Raw genomic sequence first — 14,473 nt, 5'->3', positions numbered from 1 at the left:
GTTGCCATGGCAGAGGTTGCTTCGGGTAGCCAAGTTTTATGAATGGATGTTATCGGTGGCTGTCTAAAGCGAAAGCGTTTCCATGAATGTACCGACCACCAAAACCCCCCAACCCACCCACCAACAAAAAACAGAAAAAAAAATCGTGCTGGGAAAAAAATAAAACAAATTGATATACCGCTGTTGATTTTCTTTCATTTCATTTTGCCGTGTGTGCGTGACATTTGGAGAATCACGTTCAACCACAACCGACGGCAGCGATATCCCGATATATCGATGGCTGGGTAGTTATGGGTGCCGTGTCTATATATCTATATGTCTATATGGATATGGATATGGCCACGCACACTCTGGCACAAAACGCATCTGTATTTATAACGATCTAACTAAATGGCTGGCACATGGTTATTCCTACGGGGTGTTAAGGCTGTTGCTTTTTTTTTATTTAAGGTTTTGCTTTAATTTTATCGATTTGCGGTAGATAAAGTTGGGCGAATTTATAATACTTTTAAAAACAGTTTAAGATGAAATAGTTTATTCTTTAAAAAATGTTAAGACAAAACTATTTTTTGGTTTAAAACTGTTTTTAGTGTAGCAGAAAGATGTTTAAAGCATTTTGATCTTAATTTTATTGTTGTTACTAAGTTTAATATTGGTTTAATGAATTGGTAACCGGCCAAAAGGCCGTAAAATGCATTTCTGCGGCCTTAAATTCATTGTTAAGCTAACTTGATTATTGCCTAACTTAACTAGCAATCGCCCCTGAAACTTATAGTAAAATCATATTAATAATTTAATTACCAATTACACCAGTTATTATTTTGAACTCAGCTTTATATTTATGACTCTCGACGTACGTGTATAAATTTTTTATAATATGCACAGGCATTTTTTGCAACTTTTACTTTGTGTTAAATGTAATTGAAATGAGCGACAGCGTCGGCAAAATAAATAACGTCAAGCAATTTTATACCATTGTGCGGCCGTAATTTCTTTTCAATTAACAATAACGAAACAGAGCGAAATTGGTAAAAGCAAAAGTTGACTAAAAGGGGGTAGAGCTGGGTTGGGAGGTATAAACTGGGCTGCTGTAAGAGCTGCAAATTGCTGGAGTCTTTAATACAACAATAACAAAATGCATTCACAAATTGTGTTTAATTTCTCTCACAAAGTAGAATTTCCTCCTTCGCAAAAGAGAGGAGAAGGAGGTAGTAGAAATTTTCTGGCTGCGGCAGACTGAAGGGGGAAATGGCAATAACAATCCACCTTTCATTTAAGCCCTCGGAACTGGGACACTTTGCAGAGCTTAACTTTGTTTTTCAGCGCTTGTTTGTTTGTTTGTTATTATTTGTTTTTCTCTTCTTACTTTTTTTTACTTTTTTTTATTTGTTACTGTTGGTCAACATTTTCGTTCTTGATGCTGCTCTTTTTGTTATCGCCCATCATCAGAGTTTTGCCGTCTTTCCATTTAGTTCTTTTCATTGCCTCGCACAATTTCCGCACTGACATTTTACAATTGCTGGTCGTGGCACAGACACTTGCCGACAAAATAATAGCAATCAAGATGTTATCCGCACTTTTCATGCAATTATCTGTGAGAATTACAACTTTAAGTGGATTTTTCGCTGAATGTTTTCATATCTGAATGATTATGCAAAATGCTTGTTATGGCTTTGTGTTGGAAAGTTCGTTTTTTGGTTTGCTTAAACTTTTGTTAAGGGTTTTTAGTTTTTGAAAGTTTTGGTAGAAAAATGAAAAGAAACATTTCCGTGTTTAACATTTTAATTGCTCTCACAATGTAATCTTAATAAATATTTAAACAATGATTAAAAAAGATACAATTTAAGATACTAATCTATGAGGTAAACTGCTTCTTCTCCTAAGCTTTGTATTTAGATAATCATTTTCATTTAACTACTATCAAAGCAGCTATTATTGTGCCCTTAACTGTATGAACAATGTGTGGTTTCCATTTACTGATCTCTGTCATTGCCCCGACGTCATCCATCGCACATAGATACTAACACACACTCGCACACCCACAGTGCCACGTGCATAAACATTTCTCAGCTGCCTTTTCTCTCTGTTGACACAAATCATTCGCTGGAAGTGTCGCTCCCGTTTCCATTGGCCCCTCCTTCCTGTCCGGTGCCAGCTCCATCACCCAACCACCATATCCCCTTCCTGATAGTGCCGCCCCGCCTCGCTCCAAAAGCGAACCAACCATTCTTTCTTGACAACTTTTGTGTGTTTGGTCTTGGTGTCCAAATGTATGGGCGGCCCGAGCTGGAACCGCTTTCGTATTTCGTATCGGTTACACTTGGATTGGATGTGAAAAGCTTCTGACGATAGCGAAAATGTTTGCACAGTTAAGAGTTCTGAGCGTGGTAACTGAAATTCTTACCCACTTTTTTGTAGGCACTCTTGCAAGGGTAAGGGGAATGTGTGATCTTCTTTTAAAATTGGTTTTTGTTTGCCCAGCAGTTGATGGGCCTTTAAAGCAACATTTTCTCTGATCCATTGAGAGAGAATTAAAGATCCCAAACTTTGTAAAAATATTTCTTTAAAATATTTCATTTAAAACGAATTATTTCTGCAAGTATCCTTTTTGGCAGAACTCGTTCAGCTGCTTGGCAAGTTCCTGTCTCGAGTCAAATCAACATTCCGTACTCGAGCATTCCTAACCCAGAAAAAAGCAAGCCAGAGATTGCACAAAAAACAGCAAGGAAAAACAGCAACAAGAAGAAAAAGAAAAACGAATGAACAACTTTATGAACATTTTTGCACTTGTCTATTTGGTCCACTCCCAAACAAAGAAAATATGTAATTCAAAACATTGTTCAAGTGTTCCAGTTTTTAGTGTTCGTGTGTGTGTGTGGCGTGGTGTGTGTGTGTCTCTGTGAAGTTGTTTATGAAACTTTTCCACCACATAGGAAGAATGAAGGAAAATGCACATGAGAAGACGGAGAAGGAACTTGACCATGTCGCTGGCCGGTTGCCGTTGTTTGCCAAGCCGTTACTTGCCTGCCTTGACACTGGAAGAAGATTGTTAGGAAAGCTTTTATAAGGAATATATTCTAATATTAGATAGAGTATAGAAAGAGTTAGTCTTTTGTTTAAGAAAACTTAGTTTCTTAACTTAACCTTGATTGTTACAGTTTTTAGTTTAAAAGCTTCTCTGATTTTAAGGTTTATTCTTAAACTGCAAGAGATTTTCTTATTATTATTATTAAGCTGGCTTATTTTCCCCCAGTGCTGAACCCATATCTTTTGCCTCTCCTTGTCATTATCATTGGGTGCATGATGAGCTCCCCTCTCCGGCTGCTCCTTTTCCATTTCCATCGTAGACTCCTCAACTAGACTCAACTCGACTAAACTCGACTCTGCTCGCCTAATGGATGTCTCTTTGTTTGGCTGGGCTCTGTCGTATCTAGTTTTTTGAAGTCTCATCTATACGAACGCCACTCCAACTCCATAGCCATCTCCATCCTCTACCCCACTCCACTCCATTCCACTCTACTTGGAGGACTCCTTTTTCCGTTTCGCCCCGTTTCCGCCAACCAAGCCATCGAGTGAAATTGCGCAAGCAAACAAACACATCCATTTTGCTCCTCTTGTTGTTGGCGGCTTGTTGTTTGGACTCATCCAACTAGCCGCACTATCGGCCATTGGCATTCATCCTCCACCCGGACGAGTAGCACCGTCTGGCAGACGTATCTATGTGCCAGGTTCTATCCCTTCTGCACTTCGGCTTCTTCTCCTTCTCCTTTTTCCTTTTCCGGTTGTGGAATAAATTTAAAAAAAGAATAATCTTCCTTATTTTTTTTTATATTTTGCAAGCCATTTACTGAACCATGTCAAAGCGAAAAGCCAAAATGCTGTCGGTGGTGGCGTTGAAATCTAAACATTATGCAAATGCTCTTTGATATTATTTTGGAGGAGTTTGGACAGTGTAAACAATGTGGGCGGGATTGATCAATTCTGTGGCAATGCCTGAATGGATTTGTCCAAAACGAATTGGTTCAAATTTGTTTCAGTTTCTTTGGCATGTTTGGCTTGTACCAGCATGTATTTGGGAAAAATGTAAATTGGAATGAAATTTAAATCGAAAAAATGTTTTGCTTACAGATTTTAATCTGTACTACTACTACTATTACTTCTTATTTATACTATTCACTATGTTTCTCCATGAAATGTTATCCTTAAATTGAAGATTTTATTAAAATTTCTTATTGAAATAAACCAACTTTGGAGTAAAACCTTCTTAGCCAACTTAAAAGCAAGTTAAGATTGGAAATCCAATAACTCCTTCCCTTAACAATACCATCTCTTTTCCATTTCCCTATCGCCTTGATCCTTCACCCAAGAGCTCCTCCATTTACCCAAAAACTATGCCAACAATTTGATCTCAGTTCGGAACCCGTTCCTTTAGCCATGGCCAAAAGCAAGCTTGCACGATTGCCAAATAAAGGAGGAAAACATATGCAAAAAGAGAGAACGAAACTAAACAGTAAAAGCAAATCGAAAATTGTGTCATAACATTAAAAACAAGTTGGCCTAAAACCTGAACCTATCCCACCAATGCCGATCATCGCAATGATCACCATGACGACCACGACCACGATGATGACCATGGTAATGGGGATGTCTGTTATGGGGGACCTGTTTTTATTTTTTTTTTTTTGGTGTCCAGTCCCGAACTGAAAAGGCAATGGCTATGCCAGTCTGTCTTTCAGACTGTTAGCTGGATGTTGAATTATGGAGGAGCCTGTTTTGCGGGCAAAGTGGGTCGGCCGTCTTGGTCTTGGTCTTGGAATGTGATTTGTGGCACGAACAATGTGTGAAAATGGTACGACAACAAGTTGACTTATGTCCCCTCCCTATTCTTCTTCCTCTCTTTGCAGCGAATGTGTTTCAATGATGTTACTGCCTTCGGGGCGTTCGAATAGTGATGTCTATCCGCTACAAAATGCCGCCAACACAACAGCAACATCAGCAGGAGGACCAGCAACTGGCAGCGGAGGAGTTGGAGTTGGAGGTGGAGTTGGAGGCGGAGGCGGAGGCGGTGGAGCTACATCCAAGCCCAAGCCCTTGCTACTGACACGAACATCATCGCCTCAATTGACAACGTTGCCGACAACAAATGGCTCCGTTGTCCATGCCACGCCCACCCGCTCCAACGGATGTCCGCTGCCCCAATCCTCCGGAATCCCAACGACAACATTGGCAACAACAGCCACGTCCATAGCAACAGCAACATCAGGCACATCTGCCGGAATGGAGGCGACAGCAACGACAACGGACCATGGAATTGGTATTGGAAATGGCACTAACTGCGGCAGTACTGGTATCTATGGGCCACTTCTGGGTCAAAGTCATGGTGGTGTCATCGCTGGCATGTCCGAAAATTGGCCAGAAATTGATGGACACTTGGAGGCCATACAGGAAAAGCTTAAGCCTGGCTGGAGTGTTCATGTGGGCAAAGAGGGCAGACTATACTATTGCAAGTGAGTATTAATAAAATCTTTATGTTTATGGAATATAGAAATCTTTTCTTTAATTAAATGATAAGAAAAGAGAATAAGAAATGATACGAGATAGGAGAGAGAAGAACTATAATGAAAATCAGCTTCAAGCTCTACTTGTTTCTTTAACTAAAAAGTTTCTTAGCTAAGGCAGCGCAAAATAGATTTATTGCCATTGCCAATTAGGAAACCTTTTAGAACTTTCAAGATTGTTAAAATGATTTATGATTCTTGCCAGATTATGATTCTTGGCTGTATGTAAGGTTTAAAAAGCTTAGCTACTTTACATTCAAAAAGCTAGCTCAAAAATCCTTAATGATTTAAAAACTCTAGTTTTAATACCTTTAATCATCCTTTAACAGCTCATCCTAAAAATAACTATTCTAGACATTGCCACATTTATTATTTGTGGGAAACTTTCGTTGGTGGTTTTTCAAAAACCACTTTAATAACCCCGCTCTGGCCACGCACAAAAAGGAATATTTAACAAAGCAGAAACTCGGACATTTATTTAGCCATTAGCACCGGGCAAAGTTTTAGCATTTCTATGCTTGGTCCACTGACGTAAAGGCAGAATGTCAGAGACTGTCAGTGTGACTGCCAGACTGACGGACAGACTTTTGGTCCTGGTTAGTTGGTTAGATGCCTTGGTTGTGGCTGAGAACGCTGAATGGGCGACTGAATGCTGGGCTGCCTTTCTCTGCTGCACATAAATTGATTATGCACAAAATTCTATTAAATAATTTTACACTTTGTTGCACATCAAACTGAAAGCGCACAAAATGCCATAACCGTCGAGTGAAGCGGGGGACGACGGGTGATGGGACTGGGTGACTGCCACTAGGGCGATAGACTGAATGAGTGAACAGAGCCATTTGGGTTCCATACCCATACCCCTAGCCATCCCTATACCCATTCCTACGACCATCCTCTGCTCGTCGAGAGTGTGCAAAAGTGCAAAACTAATTATCACAATTGTGTGCAGTCAGGAAATGAAGAAAGACAGCAACGGAAGCCACCAAGGTGGCTGATGTGGGCTGCAATTGGATTTAGCTGGGGTTTCGCTATGGGTCTCGCCGGGATCTAGCTTGGGTTCCACCACAGTCAAGCTTCTATAATTTCCGCGATTCTATAATTTGAAAATTATTTTTGGCTTGTTTTGGTAATGACTTCCGCTAGGAAGATATTAACTTATGTTCTTAAATCCGTTAGAAGGGTTTTATTGGAGGGAATAATAAGTTAAAAGTTCTTTTAAAGAGAAAATTCATATGTTAGGAAAAAAATATTTAAAATTAAATATTTTTAGGAAACAAGTTAGTTCTTTAACACTTAAAGACACAATTTCTAGTCGCTGCTTTTAAAGACTTTAAAAGCCTCAAACTATAAATACCAATCTTGAACTTTTTGATGTTTAACTTCATAGAAGTCCAACTGTAGTTTGTTTTCTATAGGGCTGCGGACTGGGGCTGGGTTTTAGTTTTAGTTCTGCGGCCCGATTATGGGTTGCTGTTTATTGCAAAGTCGAGCAAATAACCCAATTAGCTCTGATTAATGTCAATTGAAATGCATTTCTAGCTCACCCGCAGGGACAAACAGATATTTACTGGCGTACTTAGAATGGTTACAAATGGGTTTTCTGCTAGAGGATGTGGGAGGTGGCTGGGTGGCCAAGTGTTGACCGCAAGTTCAGGGTCAATGTGGGTGGTGCGGGTCAAGAGCAAAACTTTGGCATGATTTATAAATAGAAATATGGTTTAAATATTTGCAAAAGGCTAATTATAGAGTATAACCACAAATTTCTTGGTAACTAAACTAAGTGAGTGGCCTACAGGCAAGCAGAGTTTGGAATGTTAAATTTTTATGGAAAAATTAAATATTTCTTAATCTTTGCTATATCATTTTTTAAGCCAATGAACGTTCTTTTTATTATGTCTCATTGATGATTGTTAGTTCGATTTCTATCTATGGACTTTGCGGTTAGTACTGAGTATAGATACAATATACTTCTTACCTGTATTGGATTACAAATTGCAGTTGACAGCTGACTGAGCAAAAGTAACAGTCAATCGTATAAACACAATTCCATTGACATTCCTTAACCATTCAAAAGTCAATATTTGGTCAACGGTTTTTTTTATATTTATTATGTAATTACAAATGCAAGTCTCGTAGGAATAACTTAAGATAACAATCGTTGTTTATTATGAATGAAAGCAATTTGCCTAGGGTATTGATTTCTTTCTTTGAAATATTTTAAATGGCTTTCCTATGAGTGAGTTTTAAATATTTGATTTTTCTTTCTTTCAGTCACATGACGCAATCTGCGGGCTGGCTGCCAGCTTGCGAGGATTGGAGCAAACACGAAGAGCTCTCATATGGCTGGGAGCGTGCCATAGACTCCAAGGGTCGTTCCTACTATATCAAGTGAGTTACCCATAATATTAGCTAGTACTAACTGCTACTTAACTCCTTTTCTACCCTCACTTAGCCACCTTAACAAGACGACCACCTATGAGGCCCCTGAATGCATACGCTGGGATGAACATCCCCCAGAACCAAGACAGGTTCAACTTCAGAGAAATGCCAGCCTGGGTTTCGGTTTTGTGGCTGGAAGTGAACGTCCTGTAATCGTTAGATTTGTGACAGAGGGCGGTCCAAGTATTGGAAAACTGCAGCCTGGTGATCAGATCCTGGCAGTGAACGGAGAGGATGTGAAGGATGCACCACGGGATCATGTCATTCAGCTGGTGCGAGCTTGTGAGTCGCAGGTTAATCTATTCGTTTGCCAACCCATGGCGCACTGCGTCCTTCCGGGCAGGAAGTCCACCCTTCTTTCCGCTGGAAAGAGAGCCAAGCTGAGATCGCGTCCTAGTCGAGTCCGATTTGCAGAGAGTGTCTGCGTTAATGGAGCCCCACTGTTTCCGGTGAGTTATAAGCAAAGACTTTTCCATTAGGAACAAGACTGCAAGCAGATTCTGAAGTGGCAATAAACTTAACTATTTTAATTTGTTACTTTTCATTTTAGCCCTCGGCCTTCTCCTTGGGAGACATCTGCGTACCCCCGATGGCCAATGTGCTGAAGGTGTTCCTAGAGAATGGACAGACCAAGTCCTTCAAGTACGACGCCACAACCACAGTACAGGATGTGGTTAGCTCGCTGCTGGACAAGCTCTGTCTGTGCTGTGGAGAGCTCTTCAGTCTGGTGCTGGAGCACGTGAAGAGTCTCAAACGGAACAAGCTCACCCTGCTGGATCCCCAGGAATCACTGGCCAGGGTGGGTGATAACTCAATATACACACTTTTTGAAAGCAAAATGTAATTTATTTTTGAATTTCCGCCTGGTTTCTCCCGTAGATTGCTGCTCGTCCGGGGGCGCACAAATTGAGGTGTCTCTTCCGCATCACCTTTGTGCCCATTTCGGCCGCGGAGCTGGCACAGCGGGATCTTCACGCCCTGGACTACCTGTACTTGCAGTGCTGCAATGATGTTAACCAGGAGAGATTCGCGCCTGAGCTGCAGCCGGAGTTGGCCCTGCGATTGGCCGCCCTCCATATGCATCAACATGCTTTGGCCAATAACTTTGCGCCTGCCAAGCTCACCGTCAAACTAGTCGAGTAGGTTCATCATAAATCCTTAAGGATGTTCTCTCTTTTCTATATGCAAATTCCGACTCCTTTCAGACGCGAGTTTGGACTGGAACGCTTTGTCCCAGTGAGTCTGTTCGAGGGCATGAAGCGGAAGGAACTGCGACGGCTGATTTCACACTTCCTGAAGCTCAACGCGGAGATGACGGGATCCTCCAGCAAGGTTCTTACACAGCTGCAGGTGAGCGAAAGGCAATTCAATGTGGTTTAAGTGGGTGGAAAGTAGAAAGAAGTCTGAAAAGCGCAACTTCCTCTACTTAAAAGTCTTTAAAAACTTTTTTACTTAAAAGATAAAATCTTTAAAAATTATTCTTATTTACAGGCCAAACTCCATTATCTAGATATAATCGCTAGCTTACCAAGCTATGGAGCCAAATGTTTTAGCACAAACCAAAGAGAGGGCGTCGAGCGCGTCCTCCTGGTTAGTCCACGCTTTGGACTCAGCCAGATATCCAGTGCACGCAATTCGGTGGTGAGTCTATCTGGAATCTCTTGGATTTGAGAATCTTCTATAACTTCTTTTGTGCTTCCAAGCAGCCCCAACCTATTTCCGCCATCGAGGACTTCACCCATGTGGTGGTGAATCGCGAGGATGATGTAACCTGCAGTGTATCCATATTCATGCTCGGGGATCGAGCTGTTAAGTTTATCATGGAAGATCGAGATGGCTGCGAATTCAGTCTGGTCCTTGGTGGCTACTATCGACTGCTGACAGGTGAGGAATTCATAGATTTCCTTTTGGTTAACTGAAATCATTACGATGTTTACTCTTCGTTCCCAGGCAACGTGTTAAATATTCTGCGAGAACGAGAACCGAATGACGAGGACAACTCGCCGGGCTTTTTGTCCCAGCACACAGTGCTCCCTGCGGGATGGAGCTACCTGCTTCCCTTCCACACTCGAGCGCACAGCGTCAACTTCCTGATGGCACCGCCCTATCATCCGCTGGTCCAAAGGGGTCAGCTCCAGCAGCAGACCTCCGTGCAGGCACCACCCTCGCTGCCCTATGCCATGGATTTGGATTTGCACAGTGTGATGGCCACCGAACTGCTTGAAGAAGCGGCCAAGGATTCAGGACTGAGTGACAGTAGTGGAAGCAATTACTGCGAAGGACGCAGTCACTCGGGCAGTCATCAATTGGAGGCTAAGAACGAGCAGGTTTTGAGAAGGGTTCAGGAACTACAACACCTGGTTCAGACCTCGGAACAATATCTGAGTGAACAGGAGCAGGGTGGCGGCGGAGGAGGAGTGGCCATGCTGGAATTCGACTCTGATTGCGATAGTCTTAACAGCAGTAAGGTTTCCTCAACGGAAGAGTCGCAGGGTGGAGTGATTCTGGGACCGGGAAGCGCTATTCCACCTGGACATCCCCTGAAACATAGTGATTCCCTAACGCTACTGGCGGAGACGATTAACCACGAGTTGAGTGGCATAACCCAAGGATTGAACGCCATTCCGGAAACTGCTCCAGTCTCGACATCTGCCCCTGCAACACCAGCCACACCCAAGCGGAAACCCAGTCTCTGCACTACATCCAGTCCGAGACCGCAGAGGAAACTCAATGGCTTCAGTCAGCTGCTGAGTGACTTGCAGGCCCTGGGCACAGATTTCTCTCAGAGCGAGAGTGATTCAGAGTCCGTGGCATCACCTGCTCAATCACCGACAGCTAGGAGACCGCAGATGATGTTGCTCCAGGCAGCAGGCCAAGCAGGATCAGGAGCAGCAGTCAAACAGCAGCTCTCGCAAAGGAGCAGCTTTGGCCTGCACAGTCCAGATGGCACACATTTTGGGGCCGAGACGAAGGACTACAACCTGCGAGAGTATCTCCAGCAGCTGAAGGAGATTAGCAATGCAGCAGCAGCGGATACGGATGTGGCTGCCCGTCAGCTATCCGAGATTTATGGTTTCGAAGTGAGGGAAGATACCTTCATTGAGACCGATTCAGATCTTATAGATCTACGTGCCATTCCGCCACCTCAAACCCCCGACGAGCTGGACTCTCTGTCTCTGATGAATGCAGCTCCACCGAAAGGTTTCGAGGGCAAGGCTGAGGAGCTGGACAGTTTTCTGCAGCAAATAATGGTGGCCCCACCCACCCAGAAAGCCACACCCGCCAAGGAACTAACACCCGAAGAGATTATGTCCTTTATAATACCACCACCTCCGAATTTGGAGCAACAGCAGGTGGTCCAGCCGGTGGAAACGGAGTGTCTGTATAGCAATTCAGTTCAGGCCAAGAGGGAGTTCTTCCAATCGGTTGCCAATGGCAACAATGGAACTAGCAGTCCTTCACCCCATGTAATTGAATATGCCACTGTGGAGCGGAAGAGCAAGTTCAGCTGTTGTCCCACCAGCAAAAAGGAAGAGCTACCAGATCAAGAGGAACTCCAACCACCACCCAGGACACCCACTTCCGAGCAGCTTTCACCACCGCCGGCAAGACCACCGAAAAGTGCGGAACTACTGCAGCGTTACTCACCGAAAAAACAGGTAAGGATTGCCGCCAGCCCAGTGATGCAGCCGCAGGAGCGAAGGGAACTCTGCCCACCACAACTGCCACCGAGGGGAAGTCCCACGCTGGATGGAAACCAATGTAGCAGTCCCACTGGAAACCTGGTGAGTGGCCCCAAGAAACCCCCGTTGCCACCCATCGCCAGTCGACCGCGTCCTTCGAACGGGGTTAATTCTCCAGTCACTTCATCACCTGGATCTGCACCACCTGCCCACTATTCACCACCCATACCGGCCACCGTTCGTTTGCCCCATTTGAACCAAACCAATGGAACACTCCCCATGCTCCCCAAGAAACCACAACAGCTGCATGGCGAGAAGTTGTTCATTAAAAATGGTCACTTGATTGATGGCGAGGCGCTGTTGGCCAAAACGGATGTGGCCATGGCTGGTCTGCTGATCAAGTTGGACCAAGTGGCCGCCCAGTGTTCAGTGGCTCAGGCAGCTGGCGGAGGGACCTCCATCGACGAAGAGAAGTTCCAGCGTGCCAGAAACGAACTAACCGAACAGACTTTGGCCCTGGTTACGGCCAGTAAATTCCTGGTGGCTTCCATGTCCGACATGACATTGATTACGTTGCCCGAACACCTAACTTCCTGTCTGACGGCCATTCGAAGGATTACCGAGTTGGCTCAGGATATGACCAGACACACTTCGGCTCCCCTGCAGACGCGGAATATAGTGCTCAAAGTTCATGATGTGGCAAGTAGTTTCAGGGAGCTAGTAGGTGTGGAAATCGGACCTATTGGGGCTGGGAAATTGGCCCTGCAAGCTGAGTGTCTAGCCAATGTCCTGGCCACTCTGTTGAGATCCCTGCGCGTCTTCTCCCCATAACCCAGAGAGATCGAGGGCAGCGGAAATGGAGAAGCAACCGAATCCGCCGACAGAAACGAAAGTGAAAACCAAAATGGAAGCCCATCCAATCCTGACATATCGCACGCTCGTCTGTCTATGTGTAAAACCCCTTACACCACCTACGTCTAGATGTGCATCGAACCCTAAGCATGTGCACCCACGTTTATATATATATATATCCGATAATACATCGTCTCTCGAAACTAATTTACAGGTAAAGGGCCGCGTCAGAGAGTCGAATGTCTGATGGCTCTTTAGGCTTAGCCACGCTTAATCCTCACCTGCCACTAATATCGAAACTGGAAAGTGGAAGCTCAAAATAGGGGTTTGTAGATGATGTGATGGAGTGTGTTCTTGGATGTTGGGGATATAGTTTGCCTATATACATATCGCATATTGTATGTGAAAATAGAATTTAATAGCAGACAAGGTTTTCAAGGAGTACGAACCTAACAATCAGTTACATATCTCAAAGTTATTGTTTTAAAGTTAGAAAAAGCGAGTTTTCAAAGAAGTGATTTTTCTGATTTTTTGTACAATTTATATGTTCTTAGCACCATTATCTTTGAAACAAAGCAGTAAAGGAGAGGTTGTCTTGGGAAATTGGTCAGTCAGTCAGTTTAGCTCAATATTATCCTAAAACCATATCGATAAATATCCCCCCTTTTCCTAGACACACACCACCACATCACTTCGAACTTCATAAATAAATATTTCTTAAATATAAAAACGATTAATTATTCTAAAACAAGAAAAATGAAAAACTCTCTCAACTTAACGCATGCAACTAACTCGAATTTCTATGTAATCTCCTAAAAAACAACTATTTTTAACTCTATTTATACATCGTATGTCATTCTCGAAACGTTAGTACTGCTCTGTATACCAAAATCCCCTTAAAACTCGAAGCCGAACCAATCCCAAAAATCCTAAAAAAATATAAAAAACCAATTTAATGAAACACCATGACTTGATTATCTAGACCAATTTATATGAGAAACTAACAGAAACGTAAACGGAAATATGTTTATTAAATTATGCTATTAGTATATTTTCTTATGTACATAATTTACACACATACCTAATACCATATATATACAAGTACTATATAAATATTATAATAAAATTGACCAAACAATAATCAAAATTTTAACTTGTGATATAAAAAAATGGAAAAAGTAAAAGCAAAAAAAAGAAAAAAAACAAACAACAAATAAAAACTTTTACATTTTCTTTGTTTAACAACAAATTATTTTATATGTTCGTTGTTGTTAAAAAGAAAAAAAAAATACGATCAACTTTTTTGTTATTGTTTATGTGTCATACCTTTTGTTGTAGTTGTTGGCGAAGTACAAGAATGCGCACTAAGTTGTAGCTTTAACTAATTATTATATTATTATAAACAATACGGTTAAACATTAATCAAAGCAAGCAGAAACTCAAGAATAATCCGTTTAAAAATATATAACTAATCGGTAATCAATTGTTTTTATTTTATTTAAAAAGATTTTCTGTTGGAACAAGTACACACTCACAGATATGCATAATAAACATAACCATATGATATACACTTACAAGAATTATACAAATATGAACTAAAATAATAATACATATTAAGTAAGACATAATCAAATGTACAATGTAAAACAATGTAACTGTTTATGATTTAATGAAAACAAATACAAAATGCATATGAAATTGTATGGAATAAATTCAATAAATAAACCAAAGTAAAATAAAGATATTCATGATTAGCGTATGTGTTGTTATTAAATAATATTTAAATTTAACAGATTTTTTTAAATTCCTAAAGTGTGGTAGGTGTCTTTGCTATTCAAAAAGAATTTATTGCTTAGCAACATGTTGCTAAGGCACTCTCACAGCTCTGTTACAAAAAGGTGGATGTACCTGCTAGCTGTGTGTGTGACCATTTGCAAC

The 14,473-nt window shown here is 41.9% G+C and overlaps 1 protein-coding gene across 3 annotated transcripts in view; it reads left to right on the top strand.

The window, feature by feature from the left end:
- The window catches only part of LOC108116168, a 32,663-nt gene extending 19,012 nt beyond the window's left edge, over positions 1-13,651 (top strand). For 2 of the 3 annotated variants that reach the window (XM_041818659.1, XM_041818660.1), the window contains exons 2-10: positions 4,905-5,507; positions 7,833-7,949; positions 8,014-8,449; positions 8,551-8,799; positions 8,880-9,139; positions 9,206-9,350; positions 9,492-9,641; positions 9,704-9,884; positions 9,951-13,651. In XM_041818659.1, coding sequence (XP_041674593.1) covers positions 4,918-5,507; positions 7,833-7,949; positions 8,014-8,449; positions 8,551-8,799; positions 8,880-9,139; positions 9,206-9,350; positions 9,492-9,641; positions 9,704-9,884; positions 9,951-12,514 — 4,692 coding nt within the window. In that variant the 5' untranslated portion in view covers positions 4,905-4,917 and the 3' untranslated portion in view covers positions 12,515-13,651. The remainder of the gene's footprint in view (positions 1-4,904; positions 5,508-7,832; positions 7,950-8,013; positions 8,450-8,550; positions 8,800-8,879; positions 9,140-9,205; positions 9,351-9,491; positions 9,642-9,703; positions 9,885-9,950) is intronic. The other variant, XM_041818661.1, reaches the window with a different exon arrangement.
- The last annotated feature ends 822 nt before the right edge of the window (positions 13,652-14,473 follow it).

The sequence above is a fragment of the Drosophila eugracilis genome, unplaced genomic scaffold, assembly GCF_018153835.1.
Source record: "Drosophila eugracilis isolate 14026-0451.02 unplaced genomic scaffold, ASM1815383v1 contig_367, whole genome shotgun sequence".
NCBI lineage: Eukaryota > Metazoa > Arthropoda > Insecta > Diptera > Drosophilidae > Drosophila > Drosophila eugracilis.
Note: the sequence above shows the minus strand (reverse complement) of the source record. Positions and strands in the feature narration are given on the sequence as shown.